The 26,164-nt window shown below is 40.0% G+C and overlaps 1 protein-coding gene across 11 annotated transcripts in view; it reads left to right on the top strand.

Annotated features, from left to right (window-relative positions):
* NEK10 (NIMA related kinase 10) overlaps positions 1–26,164 on the top strand; it is a 160,234-nt gene that overhangs the window by 84,929 nt on the left and 49,141 nt on the right. For 8 of the 11 annotated variants that reach the window (XM_039527070.1, XM_039527072.1, XM_039527069.1 and 5 more), the window contains 3 exons: positions 16,053–16,182; positions 16,781–16,851; positions 21,414–21,627. In XM_039527070.1, the coding sequence (XP_039383004.1) occupies positions 16,053–16,182; positions 16,781–16,851; positions 21,414–21,627 (415 nt within the window). Of the gene's footprint in view, positions 1–1,401; positions 1,591–3,811; positions 3,909–16,052; positions 16,191–16,780; positions 16,852–21,413; positions 21,628–26,164 lie in introns of those variants that run through there. The other 3 variants (XM_039527074.1, XM_039527077.1, XM_039527075.1) reach the window with 3 other exon arrangements.

Here is a 26,164-nt window from a genome sequence, read left to right as displayed (position 1 = left end):
GGGCATTTATCCAGTTTTGTCCCTTGCCAGTTAGGATGTTTAAAACAATTTCTTCCTACTCTGAAGTTTGACATTTACTGTGTTCAGAGGTCAGATTGTGGGGTACAAAACTGATACTCTGCTCCTAAACCTTATCCACCCCACCCTCAGTCCCAACTTAAACCCTCTTGTCATACATACTTGTCTGCTTTCCCCATATTGAGGCATGGTATGTCATGAAACATGTGAGTCTATATTGTAAGTATTGTACTAAAATGCTCATTGAAATATTTATTCTTTATTATATTTACAGCACTTTAAAATAAGTCCTGATCTTGTGCTCTGTGAAGAGTCCCCTCTATATGAACCTTGTTGCAGATTTGGGGATCTTAGTTTGTGTTTAAAAAGAGAGAGTAAATTGCCATTTGCTTTAAAATATCAAAGAAAATTGGGACCACCTTCACCTATATCTGCAATGGAGATAGGAATCTCTAGAAATACGGGTTTAGTGAGAGACTCACATTTTGGATTTTGATAATTTGAATTCATGAAAGAAAAAGCAAGGCAGCCTATTTTTCTTACAATTAAAGAAAGAATTATTCATCATGGGAACAAAGTTAACTTTGTGGCCTTTTATCCTTGTATCTTTAACTTACTTAAACTTATCATATGTGCTAAAACAGAAGACAAATTGACTATAGAATTATAAATAACCTGATTTGCTCTTGTTGATGCTCCTCCTCCACCATATTGCTATTTCCCCAGCTTCTGTTTCCATTTTATATAAGCATCTGTTATTTAGTGGACTGGCTCAGCAGGTGCATTATTTGCACAGAGAATCTTTATGAAATTCATTTAGAAAGATATGCGACTCAACAAGTGAAAACTTTTTGTTCTTTTGAAGTGATAGGGGTCTTGTTCCATAAAAGAAGAAAAGCCTATTTCCTTTTTTGACCCATTCATAAGATTACAGATCTAAGGCTTGTTTACAAAGTATTTTATGAAAAATTGCAGTTGATTCACTGCAAAACATGTCTGGTAAAAAGGAATCAATTCTTCAATGTGCCTTTCAAATACATGCTAGGAGCACCCTTAGAATATTTTTTAAAAGTTTGGATATCACTTTGCCACAAATTACAAATATAATTTATCTTTAATATTTCATTTTAAACTGACAGCTTGACAGTTTGCAAGATTTGGTGTTGCATAAGAAGAAACATACTTCTGATCATTGAACTAAATAGCAACCCTTGTTTTATATAATATTTAAGCAGAAGTCACATTGAAATTAAGTTTTCCACTTCAAATTTTAGTATTTGGTGTATATTGTCTGTTGTGGTTGTCTTAGATGTGTTCTAAGATGTGTCTGAAGGAATAATAAGTGTAAATTAATGCACATTTTCTGTTTCTTGTCTCCCAAAGGCTCTTTATGTGATATTGGAGCTCTTGTGTTGATGCTTGCATTTATGCTTATAATTAGTCAGAACTGCAGATGATAATTCTGAAAATCCAGAGGCATGAAACCAGTTCAGACAACTATGCACATGAGAACTTGAGCTTAATTAGATAATTGTAATGTTTTCTTTATAATGTGAAAAGTGGTACTTGATGACATTCTTCAGGAATAATGAGACCGTGGAGCAGCGAGAAGCTTGCTACAAAAATCAGCTCTTGCATTAGAGTCTATAGGTCTCATTAGATTGTTCCTGAAACAAGTATTAAAAAATAAAAAATAATTCAGTGCAATTCATAAAGCATTTGGTATGCCCCAAAATACATAACAGGCTTTACTCACAGCAAGTTTTTTCCTAATCAGCATAAAAAGATGCATAAAAAGAACAAATCCTAATTGCAATATATCTTTATGTGAAATGCTCTCAATGTGATTACACAATGTAATGTTTGTAATTTTATCCTGCTGAGTGGGGGAAAGAAAATTGTGACTATGATCTAACATTTATTTTTACAATTTATATAACCCATCAATTGAGAGTTGTGGCTTCTAATAATCTGTGAAGCTCTAATAATTGCAGTCCACTTATAAATGACAAACGAGTAGTTATAGCCAAAGCCCCGGGCATTCTACAGTGCGTTAGTGCCAATTTCTATGGCAAAAATGAGTGAATTCTGCTGCAAATTTTTATACTGTAGGTGCCACAGGATAGCTGTGTTACTAGAATTAACGTTCTTCTTCGAGTGATTGCTCCAATGCATTCCAGTTAGGTGTGCGCGCCGCGCGCACTCTCCCTCCGAACTTTCTTTTTCGGCCGGGCCGCGGGCCCCCCCCTGGGGCGGGCCGCGGGGGCGCGCTAAAGGCAGACACTGGGCCGTTGACTCGCCAGGTCCTCCCGCAGTCGGTACCGCGCCGCCCCGGTGCCGGGCCGTTGAGCCAAGCTGCTGCCGACGCGGCCGAGAGTACTCCGCCGCCAGAGAGCCAGCCAGCTGAGTAGAGGCACCTCCCTCCCGGCAGTCACCTCCCGCGGAGCCCTCGATGCCGCTGGGACCACCCCCCCCCCCCCAGCCTGGCTTGGCTGAGGCGCCTCTCCTCCCTCCTCCCCCAGGCCATCGGCAAGTGGCTGGGACTTCTGCTAAAGACCCCCCCAGTGACCTCAGGCCACCAGGAACACCTCCTACTCCGGGCGGTGGCCGGGGCCTGGCGCCCGTGGCAGAGAGGAGGAGGGAGGAGGACCCATACCCCATGTGGTCGGTTGGACACTCACACTGCGCTGCGCTTTCCCTTTGCCTTTTAAGAAAGAAGAAAAAGAGCACGCCACGCAACACACAGCGTCCATCCCCCACTGACATCCCTGGCAAAATACACCGAACTTCTGCCGAACTTCTCCCAGGGAGTTCTCTTCTCATGCTCGAGAGGGACAATAGCGACAGGGGTGACGGCGCCGCATCATCTCATGCAATGCAATCTCTCGCTCCCACAAGAGGTGCAGTAGCTGCAGGACCCCATTTTTTTTTTGACAGGCCGGATACAGACCTTGAAAGATGGGTGTCGCCATACGACGAACTTGGGCATGCACGCCCGCTCCATAGCGCTCTTTCTTTTCCGGCAACCCCTCCTCTCTCCATCTCGGATCCTCCCGTTGTTTTTCCACGCCTCTCTCCTAATCCTGCCCCGTGTCGATAAACACACATCAGCTGGGTTCTCTTCTTGTCCAGTCGGGATGGATCCCGCCTAAATTTTTTTTCCCCCTTCCCACCCCACCTCCCCCTCCTCCTCTCAGGGAACTGAGCGTGGGTGTCATAGAGGTAGTGCTCCCAGACGACGGGGCAGGGATCTTATTCGTTATTTCCTTATCCCCAAAGGGAGAAAGGGAGGGGTTACCTATCTACCCTGCTCCCAGCACAGCGGTGGGCTCTAGCCTATGTGAACAAGCAGGGCGGGCTCGCGCCCCCCCCCCTGCAGGAGGCGGGAAGCGTCCTTTTCTTCCGGTGCAGAACCGCACGCCGCCGACGCCCTCAGCAGGTTTCTCTCTCTCCTGGTCCTCCCGTCCCCGTGGGTACGGTACGACATCTTACAGCCTGGTTCCTGCGTGGGACCCACGCAGAGAGGAGTTTGTTCGCAGCCCACAGCTTCTTCCGAAGCCCCACGCCCGCCGGGGCAACAAGCTCCACACCACCCTCGTGTCCGTAGCGCTGGCGCCTGTAGTAACTGGTGTTCTTTCGAGATGTGTGCTCCCAACTATTCCAGACCCCGCCTCCCTCCCACCCCCGGAGTAGCCGAAGAAGGAACTGACGCCATAGCGGCGCCACTCCAGGCGCGCCCCCCGGCCGCCCGGGGCTAGGAAAAAGTATTCTTAATGTCCTTTTCTGACTGCAGAATTCAAGACACCCTGAACAGATCTTTGAATTGCAATATATGTATTTAAACAACCACCACTGTGTACATATTTCCTGGGAGACTAGTCCACTTTAGGTGCGTAATAAGAGGCAGATATCACACAACATACACTTTCTGTTGAATGTGATATTCCTGTGATGAAGGGATTAGCTGAATTATTAAAAAATCAACCAGTATGATGACTGGTTTTATAAATATTTTTTCAGGGGATAATTTTATAGTTTTTAAGTCTCTTTATACTGTACATATTTCCCCCCAATAATTTTCAGACATTCATTTCAGTCGACATTTTACACTCATTTGAATTAATTTAATAAAAAGCTCTGTAAGCTCCAAGACTCCAGGGTCCTTTTAGGATCTATCTAAACTACAACTTTTGAACTGCCTGGCCCGACTTTGAACTGTGAGCTCCCGGCTGGAAAGGCTGGACCCCAGCCCCTCCCCTGCTGGATCTGTTCACATGTTTCATGACATGCCCCTGTTCCCCATCCCCTGACCCCTATCCACACCCCTGCCCCCTGACAGGCTCCCCTGGGACTCCAACGCTTATCCAACCCCTCCCCTGCTGTTGTTCCCATGCCGCCGCACTGGCAGCACTCTGGGCAGCGGGGTGTGCGCTCCTCCCGAGCAGCACGGCAGTGTACCTGGCTCCGGCTGGGCGGCACGGCTGCCAAACATGCTGCTCTGAGCAGCCTGATAAGGGGGCCGGGGGGTTGGATAAGGGGCGGGAAGTCCCAGGGAGCAGTCAGGGGACAGGGGGCAGAGGTTCTGGGGGGTGGTCAGGGGACTGGGGGGGAGGGAGGTTGGATAAGCATGGGAGTCAGAGGGGGGCCTGTCAGGGGCAGGGGCATGGATAGGGGCAGGGGATGGGGACCAGGGGTTTGGATAGGCGTAGGGTCCCGGGGCCTGTCAAGGGGCAGGTGTATAGATAGAGGTCAGAGCAGTCAGGGGACTGGGAGCAGGGGGGGTTGGATGGGGGTGGGGTCCCAGGGGCATTTGGGGAAGGGGGTCCCAGGAGGGGGCAGTTAGGGGACAAGGAGCAGGGGGGTTTGGATGGGGCAGTCAAGGGGTGGGAAGTGGGAGGGGTCGGATAGGGGGTGGGGGCCAGGCTGTTTCGGGACGCACAGCTTTCCCTACTCAACCCTCCATGCAGTTTTGCAACCCCAATGTGGACCTTGGGCCAGAAAGTTTGCTCACCCCTGCTCTAACAACTTCTAACAACTACCAGATATATACACAAATAGAATAAGAATACAGTGGACAAATATGGGAGTGAAATTATGATAGTGTTCGCACCAGCATGTCTGTCCTAGTCTTGTAAATGCAAAATTCCTCTCATAGTAAAATGATCATCTGCAGTTTTTCCAAAAGATCTGTAGATAATGATGGCATTTGAAATGCTAAACATTTTCCATGTGACTTTTGTATTACGAAAAGACACTGGCAAAAGTTATTCTGAAACTTTTTGTTACCTTCTTTAATTTAATAAAAAAGTGATTGACCTAGCTGTAGGTGCCCACTCACAAAAAGACAAGAAAAGATACAATTCAGCACTATGAAGTAAGAGTAAAATTGTAAGTCATTTTGCTTCAGTAGAAGCTGCCTTTGTACATAAATGGCTGACATCCTAATAATTATGATTAGCACTACCATTCATCTAAAAAGGGTCTTGTGACAGGCTTCCCACAGGGGGCCATCTGGAACTGGGATCCACAGGGGTGCACTGAGCCTGCCTGACTCACCAGCCTGGGCTCCCTTTACACTGCACTGCTGTGACAGGTTCAAGCCCCCTTCAGCACACATACAGGTAGGGACATACCCAGCTGCAGCTCCACACAGATGCTGAAATCAGCGCTGCATGGGAAGGCTCAGCTAAGGCATCTCACAGTTCCATAAGCACGCACTCCCCTTTGGAGGGTAAACCCCAAATTATACCGTCTTGCACTGCACAGGGAACTGTACAGCATAAGCTCATTAAATTTGCCCCCTCTCTCAGTGTGGAGGAAGATATGCAACAGCTTTCTGCCCCCAGTTATGATTTCCACACAATGGTTTTAGACAAAACAAAAACAAGTTTATAAACTACAAAAGATAGATGTTAAGTGATTATAAGGGACAGCAAACAGATCAAAGCAGATTACTAGCAAATCTTAATATAATAAAGAGATTAGCTATAAGTAGCAAATTCTCACTCTAATTGTTGTTTTAGGCAGTTTGCAGAGATTCTTGAGGGTAAGCTGCACTTGCTTGCAGCTTGAAACCCCAGGTTTTCCTTTCACAGGGTAGAAATCCTTCTAGCCTGGGTTCAGCCCTTCTCCCCTAGTCCAGTCTTTGTTCCTCAGGTGTTTCCAGCAATCTTCTTGGGTGGGGAGTCAGTGAAGAACCACAATGATCTCACTCCCCTGCCTTAAATAGCTTTGCATATGGCGGGAACCGTTTGTCTCCCCTCTTGGTTCCTATGCCCAGTCGGTGGAAAAACACTGGTATTCCAAGATGGAGTCCAGTACCAGGTGATCTGGTCACATGCCCCTGTAGTGTCAGAGGAGCCATAACTCAGAGGCTGTTTTTAGTGTCCTCAGGAAGGCTCCCCAGTGGGCGATTAGCTTCTTCTAAGACCTATTGTTCTCCCTAAAGGTCGTTCCCAGCCAGCCGTCTAGCCTGATTGCATTCTGCCTAGTGGGCATTCCCCAGGTGTAAACATATTTGTAATACAGGTTTATAGTCAATATTCCTAGCTTCAGACAAAAATGATACATGCATACAAATAGGATAATCATATTCAGTAAATCAGAACCTTTTCAATGATATCTCACATGCCCTATCTTGTATAAAATACATCATAGTTATGCCATAATCATATCATATAACTATCTCTATGAAGAATGTGGGGCATAGTATCACAGGTCTCTTCAAATAAATCATTTGATGGTTTTGCAGATTTCTTTGGGCAAAGAAAACCATAGTCTTAAAATGTGTCCCAACGTTATCTCAATATTTTCTTAGTTCCCAAGCATGTGCTTGTTGCCTTCCTTTTTAAAAACAACTTTTACAGTTTCAGAAGTCTTTACTAATCTAATGTCCTATTCTATAAAGAGAGTATCTTTTTCCGTTATTCACTTTTATTGACAGTTATCCTTTATGGCCTGTAAGTTTAATTTTTCTTAAGTAATTGAAAAGTTTTGCTCTCTCTCTCCCATTTTTTAAAAAAGAAAATACTAAAAAAAGTCCTCAAATATAGACTTTAATCTTTTGTTTGTTGAGCCCAGATGTGCCCAATTTTCAAACTTGGCTGACTGTCAGATTTCTCTCAGGGTATGTCTACACTTCAAACAGCCAGTATGAATTCCAGCTTGAGGAGACATATCTGCACTAGCTCTGATCTAGCTAACACACTAAAAATAGCATATAGCCACAGCAGTGCAAGCAGCAGGAGGGGCTACCTGCCCCAAGTGTACCCAGCAGACACATTAGGTAGAAATTCAAGACAGCTAGCCCCTCCCATTTGTGTTGTCATGGCTGTACTCTATTTTTAGGGCACTAGCTGGATAGGAGCTAGCACAAGTATGTCTCCTCAAGCTGGAAATCACACCCCCAGCTCACAGTATAGAGGTACCCTCAGTTGTTTCAGGCCCATGTCTATTCTGTGCTCACCCTTGTGATATGTCCAGAAACCTTCCACAAATATATGTGGTTACACCATACTATTGCAAAATCCCTAGCTTGATATAAATTAAAAGAAGGGGACCACTTTGGCACTGGAGCTGCAATTCCAAGCTCTCCTGTTTGTCAGAGCTGATGAGGAATAATTTCTTTCTTAATGGAAAGCTTTGGTAATTTGAAGAGGCAACTGTTACTAGATTTGCCTGTTACTTTGGGGTACGCTCATTTATTAGGGTTACTCTTCTGGGCGGTGGGGCGGTTCTGTAATTCTGTTAATGAGAATACTGCTTGTGTCACTTGTGTTTTCATATGGAGCTCTACTTCTCACTTCTGCAAGTCCTCTTCCAATGGAGCTATCCTGCAGGACCTAGGTTTCCCAAGGCTGGGTTCCTCCAGCCCCAGAACCGAATGCGCGCGCGCACACACGCGCACACACACACACACAGAGCAAGTCTGAGTGGACCAGGTCAATCAGCACTTTCAAGCTGATCCCTTATTTTTCCCTGGACTCAGTGGGATGGGTCAAACAGCACTTTCAAGCCGCCACCCTTATGTGCCAAAGGTATCACACCGGAATAGAGTAAGCCTGAGCAGGCTGGGTTGAACAGCACTTCCAGGCTGCCACCCTTATATGCCCCTGGACTCTGTAGTCAGAGTGAGCCGCATTTTCAAGCTGCCACCCTCGTATGTCAGCATGTCCCTATCCCCACTTTCACATTACAGTTGTTCTGGTAGTAACCCACTTGATGAGCAAACCCCACAGTATTTTTGGGCACTACAGGGATCTTTAGCGTAGGTAAAAGAAGCATTGCTGCACAGTAAATGGGGAAGCTAAAAACACAAAAAAGTAAAGTTCAGAGAGAGAGAGAGGGAAGCAACCAGCTTAACCATGAAAGTTATTTATTATAACCACAAAAGGAGAGCGTAAACAAATATAACCATTACATTATTAAAGGTTACAAAAGTCATAAATAGAAAACTATGCCTGCCTGAGGTAGAAAAGAAAACACACAGAGAGAGCTGGGGTCTCACCACTTCCATAAAGCTTGAACTGGTCGGGGTTCCCAGGTGATGATGGTAGCTCAGGGTTTTGCATGCTGGAGACAGGCAGACCCCAGCATGATCAGTCAGGAGAAGATGGAATCCCAGTGGAACTGATGCAGAGTTTGAATTCAGGCATCAGAACACTTACTGGAGCATGAGTAGGGGTTTTTGTAGGGAAAATACAATGGTTCAAGGGAGAACACTAGATTTGTTTATGGGTAGACTGATGACTCAAGGGTTTTCTTTAGACTAGACAATAGGAGCTGATCACTCCTAGCTATGGGTGATGTTCCTTCTAGGGACCTCACAATGCAATTAGGCTGCTTCAGTATTTTGGATATCAATCAAGGATTCATTACTAGAATTGGTCTGAACACTGCTGATCTGGGTGTGTGCAGGCATAGGTTCATTAACACCTGGAGCAGAGATCCCCCAGGATGAGTGCTTCCCTGCTTTTCTGGTCCCAGAGATCAGTGCGGTTCCTGCCTTGGAATGTCTGTTCTCCATTCTGTATGCTAATGGAGATGCCTCCCCATCCCATCTTTGATGCAGATGAAGCTAGGGGAGTTGGCTTAATCTTGTCACCCTTGTTAGGAGGGGTCTAGGTTTGTCTCCCACCGCCCTTCACTGCTCTCTGCAAGTCTTTTCTCTGATTGGTTTTGGTTCAAGCAGAGGCTCGGGGAGGGGGTGTCCTTCATGAGTCAGCCAGGCTGGATACTGCTCCCTGGTTCCCCAAGAACACAGAGCTGACTGTTGTCACAACTGAACAAAGTAGTGCAGGCTTGCAGGATGACTGCATCACCATAGTTAGGGGTTCATTGAAGTTAGGGGTTCCTTAAAGCAAGGATTCAGCCTCTTTGTTCTGTATGAAGAACAAGAATCTTTCTCAGTATGGCAAGGGGAAAGATTCTCAGCTAGGCTGACCTCATACTCAGTGCAGCAGAGGAGATGGGGTAAAGTGCCTCTAAGTAACCTTTCTGCTCTCCCAGCCTGGGGCCACTGGAGGCCATTATGGCCCTTACTGTAATATAGACCAGTCTAAAGTCTGTTCTAAGTCCTGCTAGCAGGGTCAGCCCTGTTAGGGACAACTTCTCCAGTGGAGGATTGGAAGGAGTGCTGTATGCTCTGGCCTGCACACATAGCCTAAATGGAGACCACCATCTAAAACAATTATTTCAAAAAAGTGTGCGGGGGTGTTGGGTTCTTTAGAGCAATAAAAGTAAGTGGTAATGGCAGTAAAACAAACAAACAAAAAACCCCCACACCAATTAATTCATGTTAAAAATTATGCTCCTGAAATATACTGTGAAATAATAAATTAAAAATAAATTACTGACACATTTTCTCAGCTCCTGTTGATATTTTGGCACATGTAAATATTGGTGTTTCATATCAATTAGTTATTTGTCAGATCATTTGTCATTAAGAACAATTTAATATTATATTTAAATATTTTATTTTCTCAGTCAAATGAAATAAAAATAGATTTCAAAGTTTAAATTGGTGTTTCTGTAATTATTTATTTCCACAATTGTATAGTGTAACACTTCAAAACAACAACAACCACCACCACCAAGAAAGATCTTGCACAAAAACCCTGTCATTTTTGAGGGCACCTGCTTGTGATTGTGATGGACAATCCATATGTGTTAAATGATGTCAGGTTACATTTGTGCTTCCTCTAAATTGTTGTTGATTGGTTGCTATGTAGCTGTGAACTGTAACAATGTAGGCTACTAGTGGTGGGATCTTATTTTACACAGAGAGAGATGCTCAGTGCCAGTCAAGAAGTGTCAGGAGATCCTTTAACCTTTCAGTTTTACTCATTTGCAAAATGTAAACATGCATAATTTGCATAATAAACAGGGTTCCCACCAAGATATTAATAAAAGGTTGAGGGAAGTAACTGTCAAATAGTCTCAATGTGAGTCCTACATTGATTGGAGGCCTGCTAAAATTTGATCTCAAATAATTGTTGCTGTCCATAGACTGAGTTAAATGTGTGGAGGGAAGCTTTCTGGGAAGGGAATGCATAGGGCAGAAAATGAAAATGTGAAGATTACACCCTCTAGAGTTTTGATGGAAACTATGACAATAGGAGCTACCTGTATCAAATGATTTAGTCAATTTTAGAATTACACTCCCTTCATGGTGACAAAGGATTTATTACATTGTAAAGTTGCAAACTAAAAGTAATAAAAGTGCTCTTACCCACCTGTCCCACATACGGTGTGTAAAATCTCTTGGAAGTGAGGTGATTAATTTTTATAGACTCTTAAGGTATAATGTGTCTGTTTTAAGAAGCAGTAAAAAGAAAACACACACACATTTTACCAAAAAAACCAATCAAATGAGAAGTTTGAAATGAATTAAAGTATTGAATTTCTTGGTGATAAATTTTAAAATAAACTGTAAGAGCAAAGTTTCCAATTCTTGATTGAAAATCCTATTTCAGCTCCAGCACTTTAGGGGTAAAGAGAGTATCCCCAAAAAGCTTGTAGGGTGAGAAATGCAAAGGGCTGTCATCAATGTTCACAGTGCCTCTTTATTTAATCTGTCAGTTTTGTGGGTCCTGTTCCTTCTTGTTCATTGCTTTTAATAGTAATTATGAAGCTGTAATTCCATCTGGGTATTTGTAGCTTGCAGTATACTATATCAAGAAAAATATGATGCAGCAACTGCTTTTCTGTTTTTCCTTTTCCTTCTATGGAATGGTGCTGAAGGCAAAAAGATGTATTTTCATTAAGTTTCATGTGTTTTTTCCTTCTGAGGTTCAAACAGAAAACTGAATATAAACTTGCTGTTTCTTTCAATATTGCTCTCCATCCACTCAATAAATATTATAACAGCTTAGTAAATTCAGGGATTTATCGTTTGAGTATAAATGGGGCCATCTGGTTCATATAAAATTAGAGATGGAGCTCAAACTAGAACAGCACAGCAGAATCCCCTCAGACTTTGAGAATGCTTGTGTCCAGAAATGAACTTCATGACTTCTACTCATCTCTACATTGAAAAAGAGCCAACCGGAAGATGAATTAACTCTGTCTATATGGTTCAAGACTGAAAGGGTTGCCCCCTTCATCTCCAGCCAGCTTCTCCTGAAAACAGGAAATGAAATTGGTCCCACTGTCCCTGTGGGCTGCCTATGGTGCTGGTTCAGAATTTAGAAAGCAGGCAAAAATTCAAATATGCAAAGCAATGGATTGAGCAATGTCCAAGTGATCACAGAACAATGACAGTGGTTCATAGCTGAGCACAGAGCTCAGTCAAACCAAAATAAAAATTTAATCATTTTAAGAAAAATCGTGTCCACCTTTTTCTCTTTCTTTTTTTCACTACATGCTGCTCCTTATTTTCCATTGCCCAGGACTTTGGTTTACTGAGCGTATAGCTTGCCAGATTACTGGAACCAATCTGAAATTTTGCACAAAACAAGAAAGAAACCTACAGTAAGATTTCTAATCTATCTGTCTAGGTTCTTATATAAAATGCATAACTGTGGTGTCTGAGGGTGAAATTCACCACAGTATAGAGACAGCATAAGGCCTGTGCAACACTTAAATTTATGCCATTTATGCCTTATTTTGAGGGATTAAGTGGAATTTAAGTGATGCATAGTCCTATGTGGATCATTTGCACAAGAATTAATTTCACCTTGAGTTAATTGTGAATTTTGCACATACATCTCTCTCATTCCTCCAATCAGCAGAACCTAGAGTTTGGTTGGAATTTTTCTTTTTTTTTTTCTTTAGTTTTTTTGTAGTTTTGTTGTGGGAAGATTTAAGTCTAAGAAGTGAGTTTGGCAGTTTACTCTGAAGACGCTGATGTTCTGGTCATCCTAATACTTTTTGGGAGTGAGTTTTGGATTGGTAGGGCAGTTATTGAGAAAGCTCCATCTTCCAGATTAGGTTAATGCTTGATGTTGATGGTTCCATTATTCAGTGGAGCGTAGCTGTTGTAGAAGGTCACTTGGTTTCACTTTTCAAATTTTAGTGCATCTTTGGTCAATGTTGATACTGGTAGAACCTTCAGCAGTCTTCAACACTTCCAAACAATCTATCTACTAGTCATGAGTAAGGCTACGTTTATGCCATGGAATCCGTGACTTCCAGAGACATCCGTGACATTTTCAGCTTCAGCCCATGGGGCTGTAGGACTGGAGCTTGCAGCCAGTTGCTTCAATAATTGTATTTGTGATGTCCTGGGTCTCAAACCCGGCACTGTGAGTTCCCACACAGCCGCTGCATCCTGGTCTCCATCCAGTGTCTGATAAAATCTGGTGGGCTGAGGAGCAAGTAGGACTACAGTGTCAGCCAAGGCACCACCCTGATCCGAGGAGCACCTGGCTCCACCAATTGGTCCAACCACATTATTTAAGCCAGAAGGAGGCACAGGAAGTTGTTGGAGGAACAAGGTGATATACAAAATATAAACAATGCAAACTGTACAAAGTAAATCAGATGTTTAAAATTCAGTTTGAGCAGCTTTTTAAAAATCATGAGTCAGGCCTGCAAAAATCATAAGTTTGACTTAAAATCATTAGATCTAAAATATTTTGGCTGTTCTTTTTATTTGCCTTGTGGTTTGTGTTTTTAGGAGTCACAAAAGCTAGAAACTGTTTTATTTATTTTTTAATGAAAGCTGAAATTCTCATATACTCCTGTGATTCCAGGAGCTGGGGCTTTAAAATAAAACACTAAATCTGGTGATACTTGTGATAAAAATGTGAGAATTGACAACTCTGTTTTTTCTAATATAAGTTAAGCATTTTAAAAAATAATGTATAACCTAGTATCTCTTTTCCAATTAAAGTGATGACTAGAATGGAAGACTGTAGAACTCATACAATAGGTTTATTTTTATTGGGCACCAACAATGTGCTTAGCATTGTACAAGCAGAGTAAGGCAAGGTTTTTCCCTCAAGAAGCTCACTGTCCAATTATGTTGCCAGATTCATGTTTGTGTCTGTGAACAGATCCAGGTTAATGTACAGAATGACCATTTACCTAAGGTGACCAGACAACAAGTGTGAAAAATCGGGATGGGGGTGGGGGGTAAAAGGAGCCTATATAAGAAAAAGACCCAAAGATCAGGACTGTCCCTATAAAATTGGGACATATGGTCACTGTACATTTACCAAAAGCCTCATAATGAATTGAAAGTCACTATGAGGAATAACTAAAAGCCATTTATAAAAAGAGTGTTATGTTCTAACACTGTTTTTTTCTCCGTGATTATGTAGAGATGGCAACAGTTTAAAGAAAGTTGCCAGCTAACCCTCACCCACAAATTTGTACCTTTGCTAACCAATTTGATCAGAAAACTAATAACCAATCAATCCTACTCACTTCCCAACAGAATGCCCACAAGTCCAGTTTCCTGTTGTTGTAGTTACATTGTTAAGGTATCCCTTTTCGCTTCATTTGAAAACCAATCTTGTTTCTTTTATTTTATACATACCAGCATGCCTTCTAGCATTTAACTTCATCTTGACTTGCAACAGTAACTTCAATTTACACAGTGCCTTTTCATGCCAAAACATCTCAAGGCATTTTACTAAAGATGTCAGTAACTTAATCATACAGTCGGTAGTTCCAAGTTCTACGTTATTAGCTGAAAACAAAGGGAAAAACAAATGAGGTCAGGCTGCTTTTAAGAGTGAAAGAATGGATGCATCCTTGACATCTCTGGTTTGCAGAGAAAAGGTGCTAAATTAAAGAAACTACCATGTAATTTGACATTTAGTTAATGATGAGATATGAAGCCCAGAATCAGGTTACCTTGATTGGCATAAATTGTGACCACATCACAGCAAGAGCATAGTCCAAAATTCTGAAGGGCTTTGTTAACCGAGACAGCACCTGGCATCTCATTAGCAATCAGTTTAAATGAGCCAAAACTGAAATTATTTACTTTCTCCATCTACTGTAAATAGGATCTTAGTAGCAGAACTATTTTTTATCAATTTTAGTGTGTTAATTGTGCAAGCAGAAATATCAGAAAAAGTGCATTACTGAAGTCTAAACAAGAGAGAACAAAAGGTATTGTTTTATCACACGAGTAGCAAAATTACATCCTGTAATGTTCCTAATGTAGTACAGTAGAACCTCAGAGTTACAAACATCTCAGGAATGGAGGTTGTTCATAACTCTGAAATGTTCATAACTCTGAACAAAACATTATTGTTATTTCACAAGTTTACAACTGAACATTGACTTAATACAGCTTTGAAACTTTACTACGCAGAAGAAAAATGCTGCGTTAATCATCTTAATTTAAATGAAACAAGCACAGAAACAGTTTCCTTACCTTGTCAAATATTTTATTAAATCCCCTCCCCTTTTTTTTAGTACTTTATGTTTAACACAATACTGTACTTTATTTGCTTTTTTTGGTTTGTGCTGCTGCCTGATTGTGTACTTCCGGTTCCAAATGAGGTGTCTGGTTGACTGGTCAGTTCATAACTGTGTTCGCAACTCAGATGTTCTACTATAGTAGTTTTGTCACAGTAGACCTGTAATTCAAATATTGGAGCAGCACAGCATTTGACAATGCATGTGTTAATAACATTGGTACATCATATATCACACAAGCAAAATCTGAGTGCAGTAGTTTAGTTTAATCCATTAAACCAACAGTTATTATGAAGGGACAACTGAACAAACCTTTACACCACTAGTGTCTTGAGCAGAAATGTTACAGAAATGAAATAGCTATCAGTTACACTTGTACCTACAGTATTTAAGCAATGAGAAAGTAAATGCTTCCATTTGCAAGCAATTTTGATCTATCAAAATTCATTGTAGAGCACAGTGAATAACTACCAACAAATAATTTATTCAAATTTAGTCTATTTTTGCTTGATTAATATCAACAAATGGGGATTTCTCCAAATGCATTAATTATTCAAATTTATTAACAAATATATTTGATTTTTTAAATTATTGTTAATATTCCAAATTTGAACTGTGTTGCTTAAATACAATTAGTCAGTTAAGTTGTGTGGTATTCATTCACAACTGGACGAGAAAGCAAGCACTCCTGGAACAAATAAATACTTGCTTGTGCAAAATTTAAATCCTGTTTCCACAAATTCTTCCATGTGTAACCTGAAATTTGCTTTTTGAAACGTTTGCCAATAAAACTTGATTGTGAAAACTGACCACCTTAGAGGAGTAAGAACTTAGTAAATCAAATGTATTTAAAATTCAAACTAATAGATTTGAATTTTAGTTTAGTTTATTTTGTATTATTCAGTGAGCTCTAGTATGTTGTATTTCTGTAAGATTGTGGAATTATAACCAGGTATCATTAGATAAAGTGATGACATTTCTTGATGCACAAGTAATATTGCATCACAAACTTAAAGTGGCATTATGCTTTTTAAGAAATGGTAACTGATTGCTTTTGTTTTCTGTGTTTACATACTGATATCAATCACTCAGTATTTTCTATACCTGATCTTTTCTCTCCCACCTTCAGTGAGTATTAAATTGTATTTATTTTTATTTAGTCCTGAAGTTGTAAAGAGTGAACCATATGGCGAGAAGGCTGATGTCTGGGCTGCGGGGTGCATTCTTTATCAGATGGCAACTCTGAAGCCACCTTTTTACAGCACCAATATGCTCTCCTTGGCAACTAAAGTACGCAGGTTTGCTAGATCAAACTGCAGTTATTTTTGCATGCACCTTCTGGGTCCCCCAGGGTTCAAATATACAATTGTAGGAGACAAGCTACTTTGCAGTACAAAAATGTGAATGAGTAGAAGTAAAATCTGGGTGTGGATTGCAGTGTTACCATTGTAACCACTAGAAGTTACACTCGCTACACAGTAGCGTCTTACAGTTTAATTACCAATACATTTTTACCCTATCATTTGATGGTAGGATCTTTAGATCTTAACGGTTTCTGATGGTACTATAGGGTTGGATTTACAATAGGCCGTGCACTAGTAGAAGTCTAGAACATTATCATAGATAAAAGATATTTCAATTTTTGTGTAAATTTCACCCTGACTCAAATGCTGCTGTTCTTTAGCCTACAGTTACTTAATATTATATTAATCTGTTTATCTGATAACAAGTTCTGCATTAGAAGAAATGCTCCAAAGTTTCTTTATGTACTTATACTGGTGATGTAATGTCTGCCATGTTGTTCCAAGGAAAAACATTAATCACACAGACTTCCACGTGTATAATGGAATATCTTTATTTTCTTCACTCTCACCTATTTATTTTGCAGATAGTAGAGGCTATGTATGAACCAGTGCCAGAAGGAGTTTACTCTGAAAAATTGTCAGTTACTATTAAAAGGTAATTGCTCATGTAGTTTTATTTCTCAGTCTTCCCAGAAAGGTGCTTCATTTTGTACATTTTCATTAATACAGATGGCAATGTAACAACTTACTGACTTTAATAATCTTCAGTTTTTGTCTCTGAATGTAAAAGGGCTTCAGGGTTAAAGGAAGAAAGAGAGATGTGCTCACACTGCTAATAATACATATAAGAGGTGCCACTGTCATCAGCATGTCTAGCCCTGTAATATTGGTTCCTCTTGTAAATGGTTTATTGGCTGCATGTTCCCTTTTTTATAATTAAAAAGTGCCTGATAGGTTGAGCCATGTAATAAAATGAGTCTCCCAGTGCTTCTTTTTAAGATATTGCATATTTCCATATTCTGCAAATTATAATGGAATGTTCATTTGTTTCTATTGATACAGGAGTTTCTTCAGAAATGTTTTAGATTCAAGATGTTTCTCTTGTATTTATTTTCATGTAATGAGAAGCATTTATGAATGTATAGTTTGTAAATATATATCTATAGATCAGTTATCTCTGTTGTATCCCTTTTTCTCTCTCTGTGTTTCATATAATTTGGGGATTCAGAGTGTGTATGAATGATCAGATGTGTATAATTTTAGATTTCCAGATGCTGAAGGCTCTGTCCTTTATTGTTGGAAATGCAGCAAGGAATTTGATTTGCTCTCTCATCTTGGCATTACTCTGACATGAAGTAAGCACTCAGGAGACAGGTTTTTTGGAGCGAAGAAATGGTCTAGGCTTATAGAAGCATAGAACTGTAGGATTGGAAGGTACCTTGAGAGGTCTTCTAGTTCAGTGGTTCTCAAAGCTGGTCCGCCGTTCAGGGAAAGCCCCCGGCGGGCCGGGCCGGTTTGTTTACCTGCCATGTCCGCAGGTTCGGCCGATTGCGGCTTCCACTGACTGCGGTTCACTGCTCCAGGCCAATGGGGGCGATGGGAAGAGGTGCGGGCCGAGGGATGTGCTGGCCACCCTTCCCGCAGCCCCCATTGGCCTGGAGTGGCGAACCGCGGCCAGTGGGAGCTGTGATTGCCGAACCTGCGGATCTGGCAGGTAAACAAACCGGCCTAGCCCACCGGGGGCTTTCCCTGAACAAGCAGCAGACTGGCTTTGAGAACCACTGTTCTAGTTCAGTCGCCTGCACTGAAGATAGGGCTAAGTACTTAGACCATCCCTAACGGGTGTTTGTCTAATGTGCTCTTAAAAAATCTCCAATGATGGAGATTCCACAACTTCCCTAGACAATGTATTCCAATGTGAAACCACCCTGACAGTTAGGAAGTTTTTCCTAATGTCCAACCTAAACTTCCCTTGCTGCAATTTAAGCCCATTGCTTCTTGTCCTGGCCTCAAAGGTTAAATAGAACAATTTTTCTCCGTCCTCCTTGTAACACCCTTTTATGCACTTGAAAACTGTTATCATGTCCCCTCTCAATCTTCTCTTCTCCAGACTAAACAAACCAATTTTTTTTTCAATCTCCCTTCATAGACCCTGTTTTCTAGATATTTAATAATTGTTGTTGCTCTTCTCTGGACTCTCTCCAATTCATCCACATCTTTCCCAAAATGTGGCACCCAGAACTGGACACAATACTCCAGTTGAGGCCTAATCATTGCAGAGTAGAGCAGAAGAATTAGTTCTTGTTGCTTACAACACTCATGCTAATACATCTCAGAATGATGTTTACTTTTTTTGCAACAGTGTTACACTGTTGACTCATACAGTATTTAGCTTGTGGCCCACTATGACTGGTGATAATGGGCAAGGCAAGAAGTACACAGTTTGAGTTTGTGCACTTCTGAGCAGCTTCAGCTCACCTTGGCTCCCTTTAAAAAAAAATCAACCTGGAACAAAAATGCTTCTGCTTTCTCCCTCAAATGTGGTATTCTGCCTCCAAAAAAGTCAAACTGAGCCCACAAAAGGAAGACTTGGGTCCTATATCAGCATCATTTCTATACATAGAGTTCCTGTTCTCTCATGGCCCTGAATGGTGGGAAATTCTAGCTTTATGTCTAGGCTTAGCAGAATTAATTTTTTAAAATATAATTTTGACAGATACTATTGATGTTTATTGTTAAATATTTTTTTAGATTTTTATTGATTTACATTTTCACAGTTGTGGAAAATTATCAGGGGGGTCAGGCAATAGGGGTCAGACAATAATTATATAATGACAGGAGATGCTGACATTCAAAGAGCTAAAGATTTAGAACTGTTAAAACACAAATTATCAACATCACATGTCAAAACATAGATAGTAAATAGCCTTAAATCAAACTCTGAGTTCTCAAGCAGCACTTTTCTTTCTTTGCCTGTTTGTACATTTAGATTATCATCAATGGAAGTATTTTTTGTCAGTTTGTGTGTGTATGGTGAAATTGATATTTACTAACATTCACCAATAAAAATCTAAACTTTCCAAGCCTATTAATGTATTGGAAAAGTTAGAATCCTAGCTTTCCAGCAGGATTCAGACTCTAGCTTGAAACGGCCCTGACATAAATTACTTTCAAGTCATGCAATTTTTAGGCATAAAAACATATTTTTGGTTGTTTTCAAAGGGTTTTCTGGCACCCTCCTGATCCCTGAACAGTTAGTTTCATGGTAACTAAGGGAGCCTGGCTATACAAGTGAAAGAAGACAAAAAAACAATAACATTTCTAAAATAGGTATGGGGGTTTGTAGCATATGTGGCACATTCTGTGTTACTGGCACTCATTTGGAATGACTTGCATTACTCACTTACTGCTCACCACTTAACAACTATGCAGTGATCCCAAATGTATCCTGATAATACCTTCATGCCTCATCGTGCCATAATCATGTATTCATTCTGTCTCTTTCTGACTGGATCAGATCCTCATGGTGACTTCAAGGGAGCTATCCCTTTCCACAGTGCTGAGGATCTGTCCCTTTATGTCTTTCTTCCTCCCTCTTATTCATAAATACATAATACTTCAAAAATTGTAAAAGGAAGTATCTGATTGGTTGAGGGCCCGCTATTCTGTTACCCTTTATAACTATACACACAGTGACTATTGTAACCTGTTCACTGATAATCCCATATAATTATCAATATAACTGAACTTTTCATCACTTTATCCACATTCTAATAAGTTATAATAGATGTAACAGATAATTATATGAAAGAGGCTGGGAATAAGCTGTCATTAGCACAAATACTTGTTTTGGGTGATATTAACAGTTGTGGCAAGCATAAAATAAACCAGATAAATATTCTGCATTCCTTAGTATTGGTCAACTGAAGTATTTTGTTCAGTTTTTGCTTCATACTTTCAAAGAGATTTAGACAAAATGAAAAGAGTTCAAGGAAAACAGCAAAAATAAGAGATGTGGAAAATAAATCTATGAGTAAAAGTTAAGACGGCTGGACATGTTCACTCCAGATGACTGAGATGTGATATGTGTCCATAATAGGGATGCTATAAATAAGCCAGGTATCAGTTTTTCAGCCAATGAGGAGCAAAGAAACAATGGCTTTATGTTGCAACTGGTAATTTATGTTCAGTATTTCAGGTAAAATTTGTAAATATAAGAACTTGTTGTCAGAGGAAGTTGTGAAATCACAGTCATGGTTATATTCATGGTTAAATATCCATCTTTTAGATGTTCAGTTGTAAATAAACCAGTTCTGCCATGATGCAGGGGAAATGGATTAATGACCCACTAGAGGTCCTTTCCAGCTCACATGATTCTTGGAAATTCTCACAAATTTCACTGGATTGAAGTGAAGAAAATAAACTTCCCTTTGACTGCCATTTTTTAAAACAGCAAATAAGCCTGCATCTGTTAAAAGGAAAAGAATGCAAAAGTTTGAATAAAACCAGGGAGGAACAAAATGACATGCACCATAATGATCTTGAACAATTGATACAGAGAGAGATTTAAATGGACTTGTTTTCTCAAATACTGTATAAAACATCGTATAAAGTATTACTATAAATGTAGGATATGTTTATGAAAATAGCACTCTTTTAGGAATAACAAAATCATTTTCTGAAATTTTCCCTTCAAGAAGTGTGTTTGATTCATGTATACACATGCCTGAACTCAGCTGGTTGAAAGTACTTTGGGGGCAGATCCTCAGCTGCTGTCAATTGGCCTCTGCTCTGCCACTCTTCTTTCAGTATCAGATGTAGACCTTGTCATATATCATTAACATATAATGCTGCCCTACAGTTAATTTCAGTATATGAGACAATACTGAATGTGAGAACACTGCTTAAAATTTACCGCTATTAAGACTTCTGCAATAATATGTTTATAAACTAGTTAGCAGATGTTCTCACTTTGTACTGAAGTGCTCTGTACCAGTTGAACATCGTAGGCATTTGGTTGGTTGGTTTTTATTCATTTTTGGACTTTCAAGCTGCTGACCTACTAGATTTCAGTTTTATCCCAGCTGCTACCCAATATGACCACTGGTAATTACCAGTGAATATGTGTTAGTGATATTAAGTGGATATCCAGAAATAGGTAAATAAAACTGTGTTGTAATGCATAGATTTTTCATTAGGCAATGGTTCTTTCAATAGGTGCTTGACTCCTGATGCAGAGACTCGTCCAGACATAGTAGAAGTCAGTTCAGTGATATCTGATGTGATGATGAAATATTTGGATGGATTGTCCACCTCCCAATTTGCTTTGGAAAAGAAGCTGGAGCGCGAGAGGAGACGCACCCAGAGATATTTCATGGAGGCTAATAAGAATGCAGTGACATGTCACCAACAGCTTGCCATCTTATCTCATGTAAGTAAATGACGTAGGGTTTTGTTTTTTCTTTTATTATTATCACACTGTGCTATGCCTGTACATTTTGGGGACTAATAAAATATATGCATTTCTCAATTAAAGGGCTTATTGTTTTATAAAAATTAAAGTTGAAATCCATGCAGATTTTAAAATTTATTTTAAACTTGATATTTATTAATTTTCCCATGTGCACACAAATAGAGTAATAGTTACAATATCTTACAAACTACCTTCATCCAATGTTGAAAATGGCATGAATCAGACTGAAATATACTGGCTCTTGCATTTTTAATAGAAACTGCTAACATTTAATTATGTATGCACATTTTTAAATGATTAGTGAGTAGCAAAAATGTACTCTTGGCCGCAATGGAATAATCCTGTGCATGATTCACAAATGATGGCACCTAGAAAGTGACACCTACACACATTTAATTTTTAATTACAGGTTGGTAGATAAAGAGTAGTGAGCTGATAGTGTATTTGCTAAGCTTGTCTTGCTATCTGATATAGTTCTTTAGAAGCATCTTTTGCAGTTCTTTCATTTTGCTTCAGGCTTTGTTTTGTGAGCTTAGTCAAGGCTTTCAGTGTTTTATTTAATGAAGGTCAGCTCATATGTATTCTTGGAGAATTTACTGAAAAAATGACAGAAAAAAGTTTTCCACAGTAAAAACTCACAGTATAAATTATTATAAACTCAAGAAAAAAGTAAAGTTATTATAATTTATACAGCTATACTGGTAGATTCAATAATCACATCTCTCTGAGGAGGGCACTTTTAAACTCTTCTGTTATTTGGACTCAGCCTTATAGCTCTCACTGAAAATCTCTGTCTCCTGGAGAAAGATTGAGAGTAGCTCCCAGTCCCCAACCAGTGGATTTCTTAAAGATGCTTCATTGTCTTCATCACTAGCTCACTATAACATTTCATGGAACAAGAAACTTATTTTTGCATTGCAGTTTTCCAAGTCTCCCACTCCAATAAAACAATCGTTATTAAATTATTCCAATTCAGATTTTTTTTTCAATTTAAAGGGACACCAACACACATCACACTGGTGTGAAATTTTTGTGCTATGGTTACAAGTCAATCATGAAGGTAAGGAAATCATGAAAGGAGGTATTGGGGAAAATATTTTCCTTCCTCTCACCTGTCGTCCCCCCCACCCCAGTTTGCTTACTTTCCACATATGAAAGCTCACTTTGTTTATAGTCATTTTCAGTATCTTTGGATGGTCAGTTTCATTTCCTGTCTCATGCACTAAAATGATAACAAAGCTGTTGTCATAAACAGTTAGTTAAAGGTTAAAGTCTCTTTTACCTGTAAAGGGTTAACAAGCTCAGTAACCTGAGAAACACCTGACCAGAGGACCAATCAAGGGACAGGATAATTTCAAATCTCTGTGGAGGGAAGGCTTTGTCTGTGTTCCTTGTTTGCTCTGTGTTCTCTCTTTGGATCTAAGAGAGGCCAGACATGTCTCCAAGTTCTCCTGGAGTATTTCCTACTATCCAGTATAGTGAGTATTTTTTTACTTTTATTTCTGCATTGGCAATTGTGTGTTTTGCTGAAGTAATCTCTTTATTTCTATTGCTGTACTTTGCTTTTACTGAGAAAGAAAGGGGGAGGGGGAGTTCTCTCCAGGTTTATAATTTAGACTCGGTGTATTGTTCCACCTGGTATGACAGAGATAGTGTACTTTCTTTTTTTGTTCTTTTTAATAAATTCTTTTCTTTTCTTTGGACTTGGTTAATTCCTTCTCTTGTGGAGATTCAAGGGAAGGGGAGGGGGGAAGAGTGAGTTCCTCCTGAGGTTGATTCACAGAGTTGAATCGGTGTGTATCTCTCCAGAGTGGCTAGGAGAGAGGGAGGGGGGAAGTGGGCTGCTTCCCTGTGTGTAGAGAGTCAGGGAGATTGAATCTGTGTTCCCCAGGGAAAGTTGGGGGAACAGGCAGTGTGTCAGACACTTAGAAAACTGACTGGTGGCAGCGTATCAGATCTAAACTAGGATTTTAGTTTAGGGGAGTCCATGCAGGTCCCCATCTTGTGAACCCAAAAGCTCCAAGTGGGGGAGAAACCTATGACAGCTGTCATCATGCACAGCTTTGGAAGAGCTCATGAGAGTGCTTGCCAGGTTTTGGAAAATGGTGTATAAATAGGCAATTAAAAAATAAAAATCTTACTGTAGGTTAAAACTAAAAATGTATTTATTTTTATACACATACATTATGCAACAGTATGAAACCAAACAATTTATATTTAAACATTCTCCTAACAGCTGTAATAACTTGAGTTCGCTGTGCTTTACTTTAATAAAACTAGCATATAAAATACACATTTTCTTAGTTTTAAATCCTGGTTCTGGTTCTGTGATATTAAGGGGCACCTAGGAGCCTTACTGTCATGTATGCCTTTTACCCAGATGACCAATCTGGAGGACTTTCAGACCTCAGTCCGTGGCCAGGGTCTATAATGCTGCTTAGTAAGAAGCTCCTCCAAATGATTTCCCCATCTTCCTGAGGATCCTGATCCTATTTGTGTTCAACACACAGGATGCAGAAGCTACTGCATGGATTTCCTGTCTCGGCTAGGGAGAAAATCAAAAGAGGAATTTGTTGCCATTTTCATTTTAGAAAATTTATACTTTGTAGGGGTTGCATAGGAGAGGTTGTAATCTCACTGCCCTTCAATTATCTTGTGGTATGTGGGGTTTTTTGACATTATTGCCCTTAAATACTGCCCTGAAAGTTCCATTGTGAAGTATGTGACCATAGCAACATACATAATACGTAGAGTAATTCACCCCATTGCCATAGAATTGTGCTTCAGAATCTGAGCTGCCTCTTTGAATGGTTGCAGACATGTATTCCACTCAGGTTTGTGTATTTCCAGCACACTGAAGCCAGAAACTTTGCCTAGCGGTACCCATAGGTACCCATAGGAACAATGCTTATGCCCTCTGGTCCATAGCCCCGCCTGAGGCTATTTAAAGGCAGTGCCAAGTTCCCTCAGTTCCTTCTCACCATCCGCAGCTTGAGTCAGAACATTCTATGTTGTGTCTCACCTCATACTTTTCTATGTTTCTATGATTTTGTTGTATATAGTGAGTTATTTATTGTTAGCTATAGCAGTACCCTTAGGTTTTAGGTAGTTAGTAGTTAAGTAGGATTTAGCCTGGTGGGCTGCCCTTGCCAGGTTTTAAACACTGCCCATTGTGTAAGGTAGCTATCCTTATTACTGACCCCACCACACACACACACTCAGAGTTCATTGTACCTAGAAGAGAAGGGCACATTATGGAAAGGTGCTCCATCTGTAAGTCATTTAAGGTGAGAATGCAGGTGTCGAGAGACTTGTGCATCAAGCAGCACCTTGTGGAGCAGGCCATGCGGCTTCCTTTGGTTCTGAGAAGCTTAACTTTGGACACCCATGTTTTAAAATCTTGGCCTTTGTATATCAGGTATCTAACATTTAATAGAATCTGTACAATAAATTTAAAGCAAGTTACTTTTATTTAATTACTGTAGAAATACCTGTTGGATTACATAGTCACCTTCCATTATCATTTCATGATTACACATGATCTCAGGAGCTGGCTACCTTAGCTGTAATGCTTAGAAGCTCTGAGGAAGCAAACATATTCACATATCCTGGGACTTAAAAATGGGATGTAATTTCTATAACTGCCAGCGTTTTCCACTTAAAATATCAAAATTCAAAAACCAATTCAGGCTAAATTTGACATTTGGCTGAAAGTTCTGCAGGAAATTCCAACATTTCAAAATTTATTTACATTCTAAATCAGAATGAAATGTTGAAATTTCAGAATTTCTCTGAGTGGAAATTCCCCCAAAAATTGATTTGGAAGCATTCCAAACCTTTTATTTTGCTAATGTCAAAACATTTTGTTTTGATTAGGTAAATTTTTTTCATTTTGAAAAATACATAATACAAAATATTACATATTATACACAGAAGTAAAATTTAAAGATAAACTATAATATTAAAATTAAATTATAAAAATCAAAATGAAATAAAACAATAGTCAAAATGAAACATTTTTACCTTATTGAAATGAAACATTGACGCTGATATTAAATGTTTTTATTAAACAAAAAATGAAAATGACTTTTTCCCATAGAAAATTTCATCAAAAGTGACACATTCTTGAAAACATTTCAAAGGCATTTTCTGATAGATACCTTCTCTCAAAATTTTTTGACCAGTTCTACTTCTATTGCTCTCGAAAAATTAAGTAGAGAGATAAGTACTGAGTGAGGTCTTTTACATGCTTTGCTTGGGGGCCAGGAGTCTGGTGTGCCCTTTTCATCTTAATGAGGCCCCCTTTGTCGTCATAGACAGGCAGTTGAAAAAAATACAGACTGGAAGCTTTTTGTATTTCCCAGTAACCTGAATAAGTAGATATTCTTTCAGCCTTCCCAATTTTCAGTGCCTTCTTGGAAGGATTGTCACTTTTGTCCCATTCTGCAATTGTGATTTGGTGCTTATCTTTTAGATCACTATTCCATTGAGAGCT

This window comes from Mauremys reevesii, linkage group 2 (assembly GCF_016161935.1).
Source record: "Mauremys reevesii isolate NIE-2019 linkage group 2, ASM1616193v1, whole genome shotgun sequence".
NCBI classification, from domain to species: Eukaryota; Metazoa; Chordata; order Testudines; family Geoemydidae; genus Mauremys; species Mauremys reevesii.
Note: the sequence above shows the minus strand (reverse complement) of the source record. Positions and strands in the feature narration are given on the sequence as shown.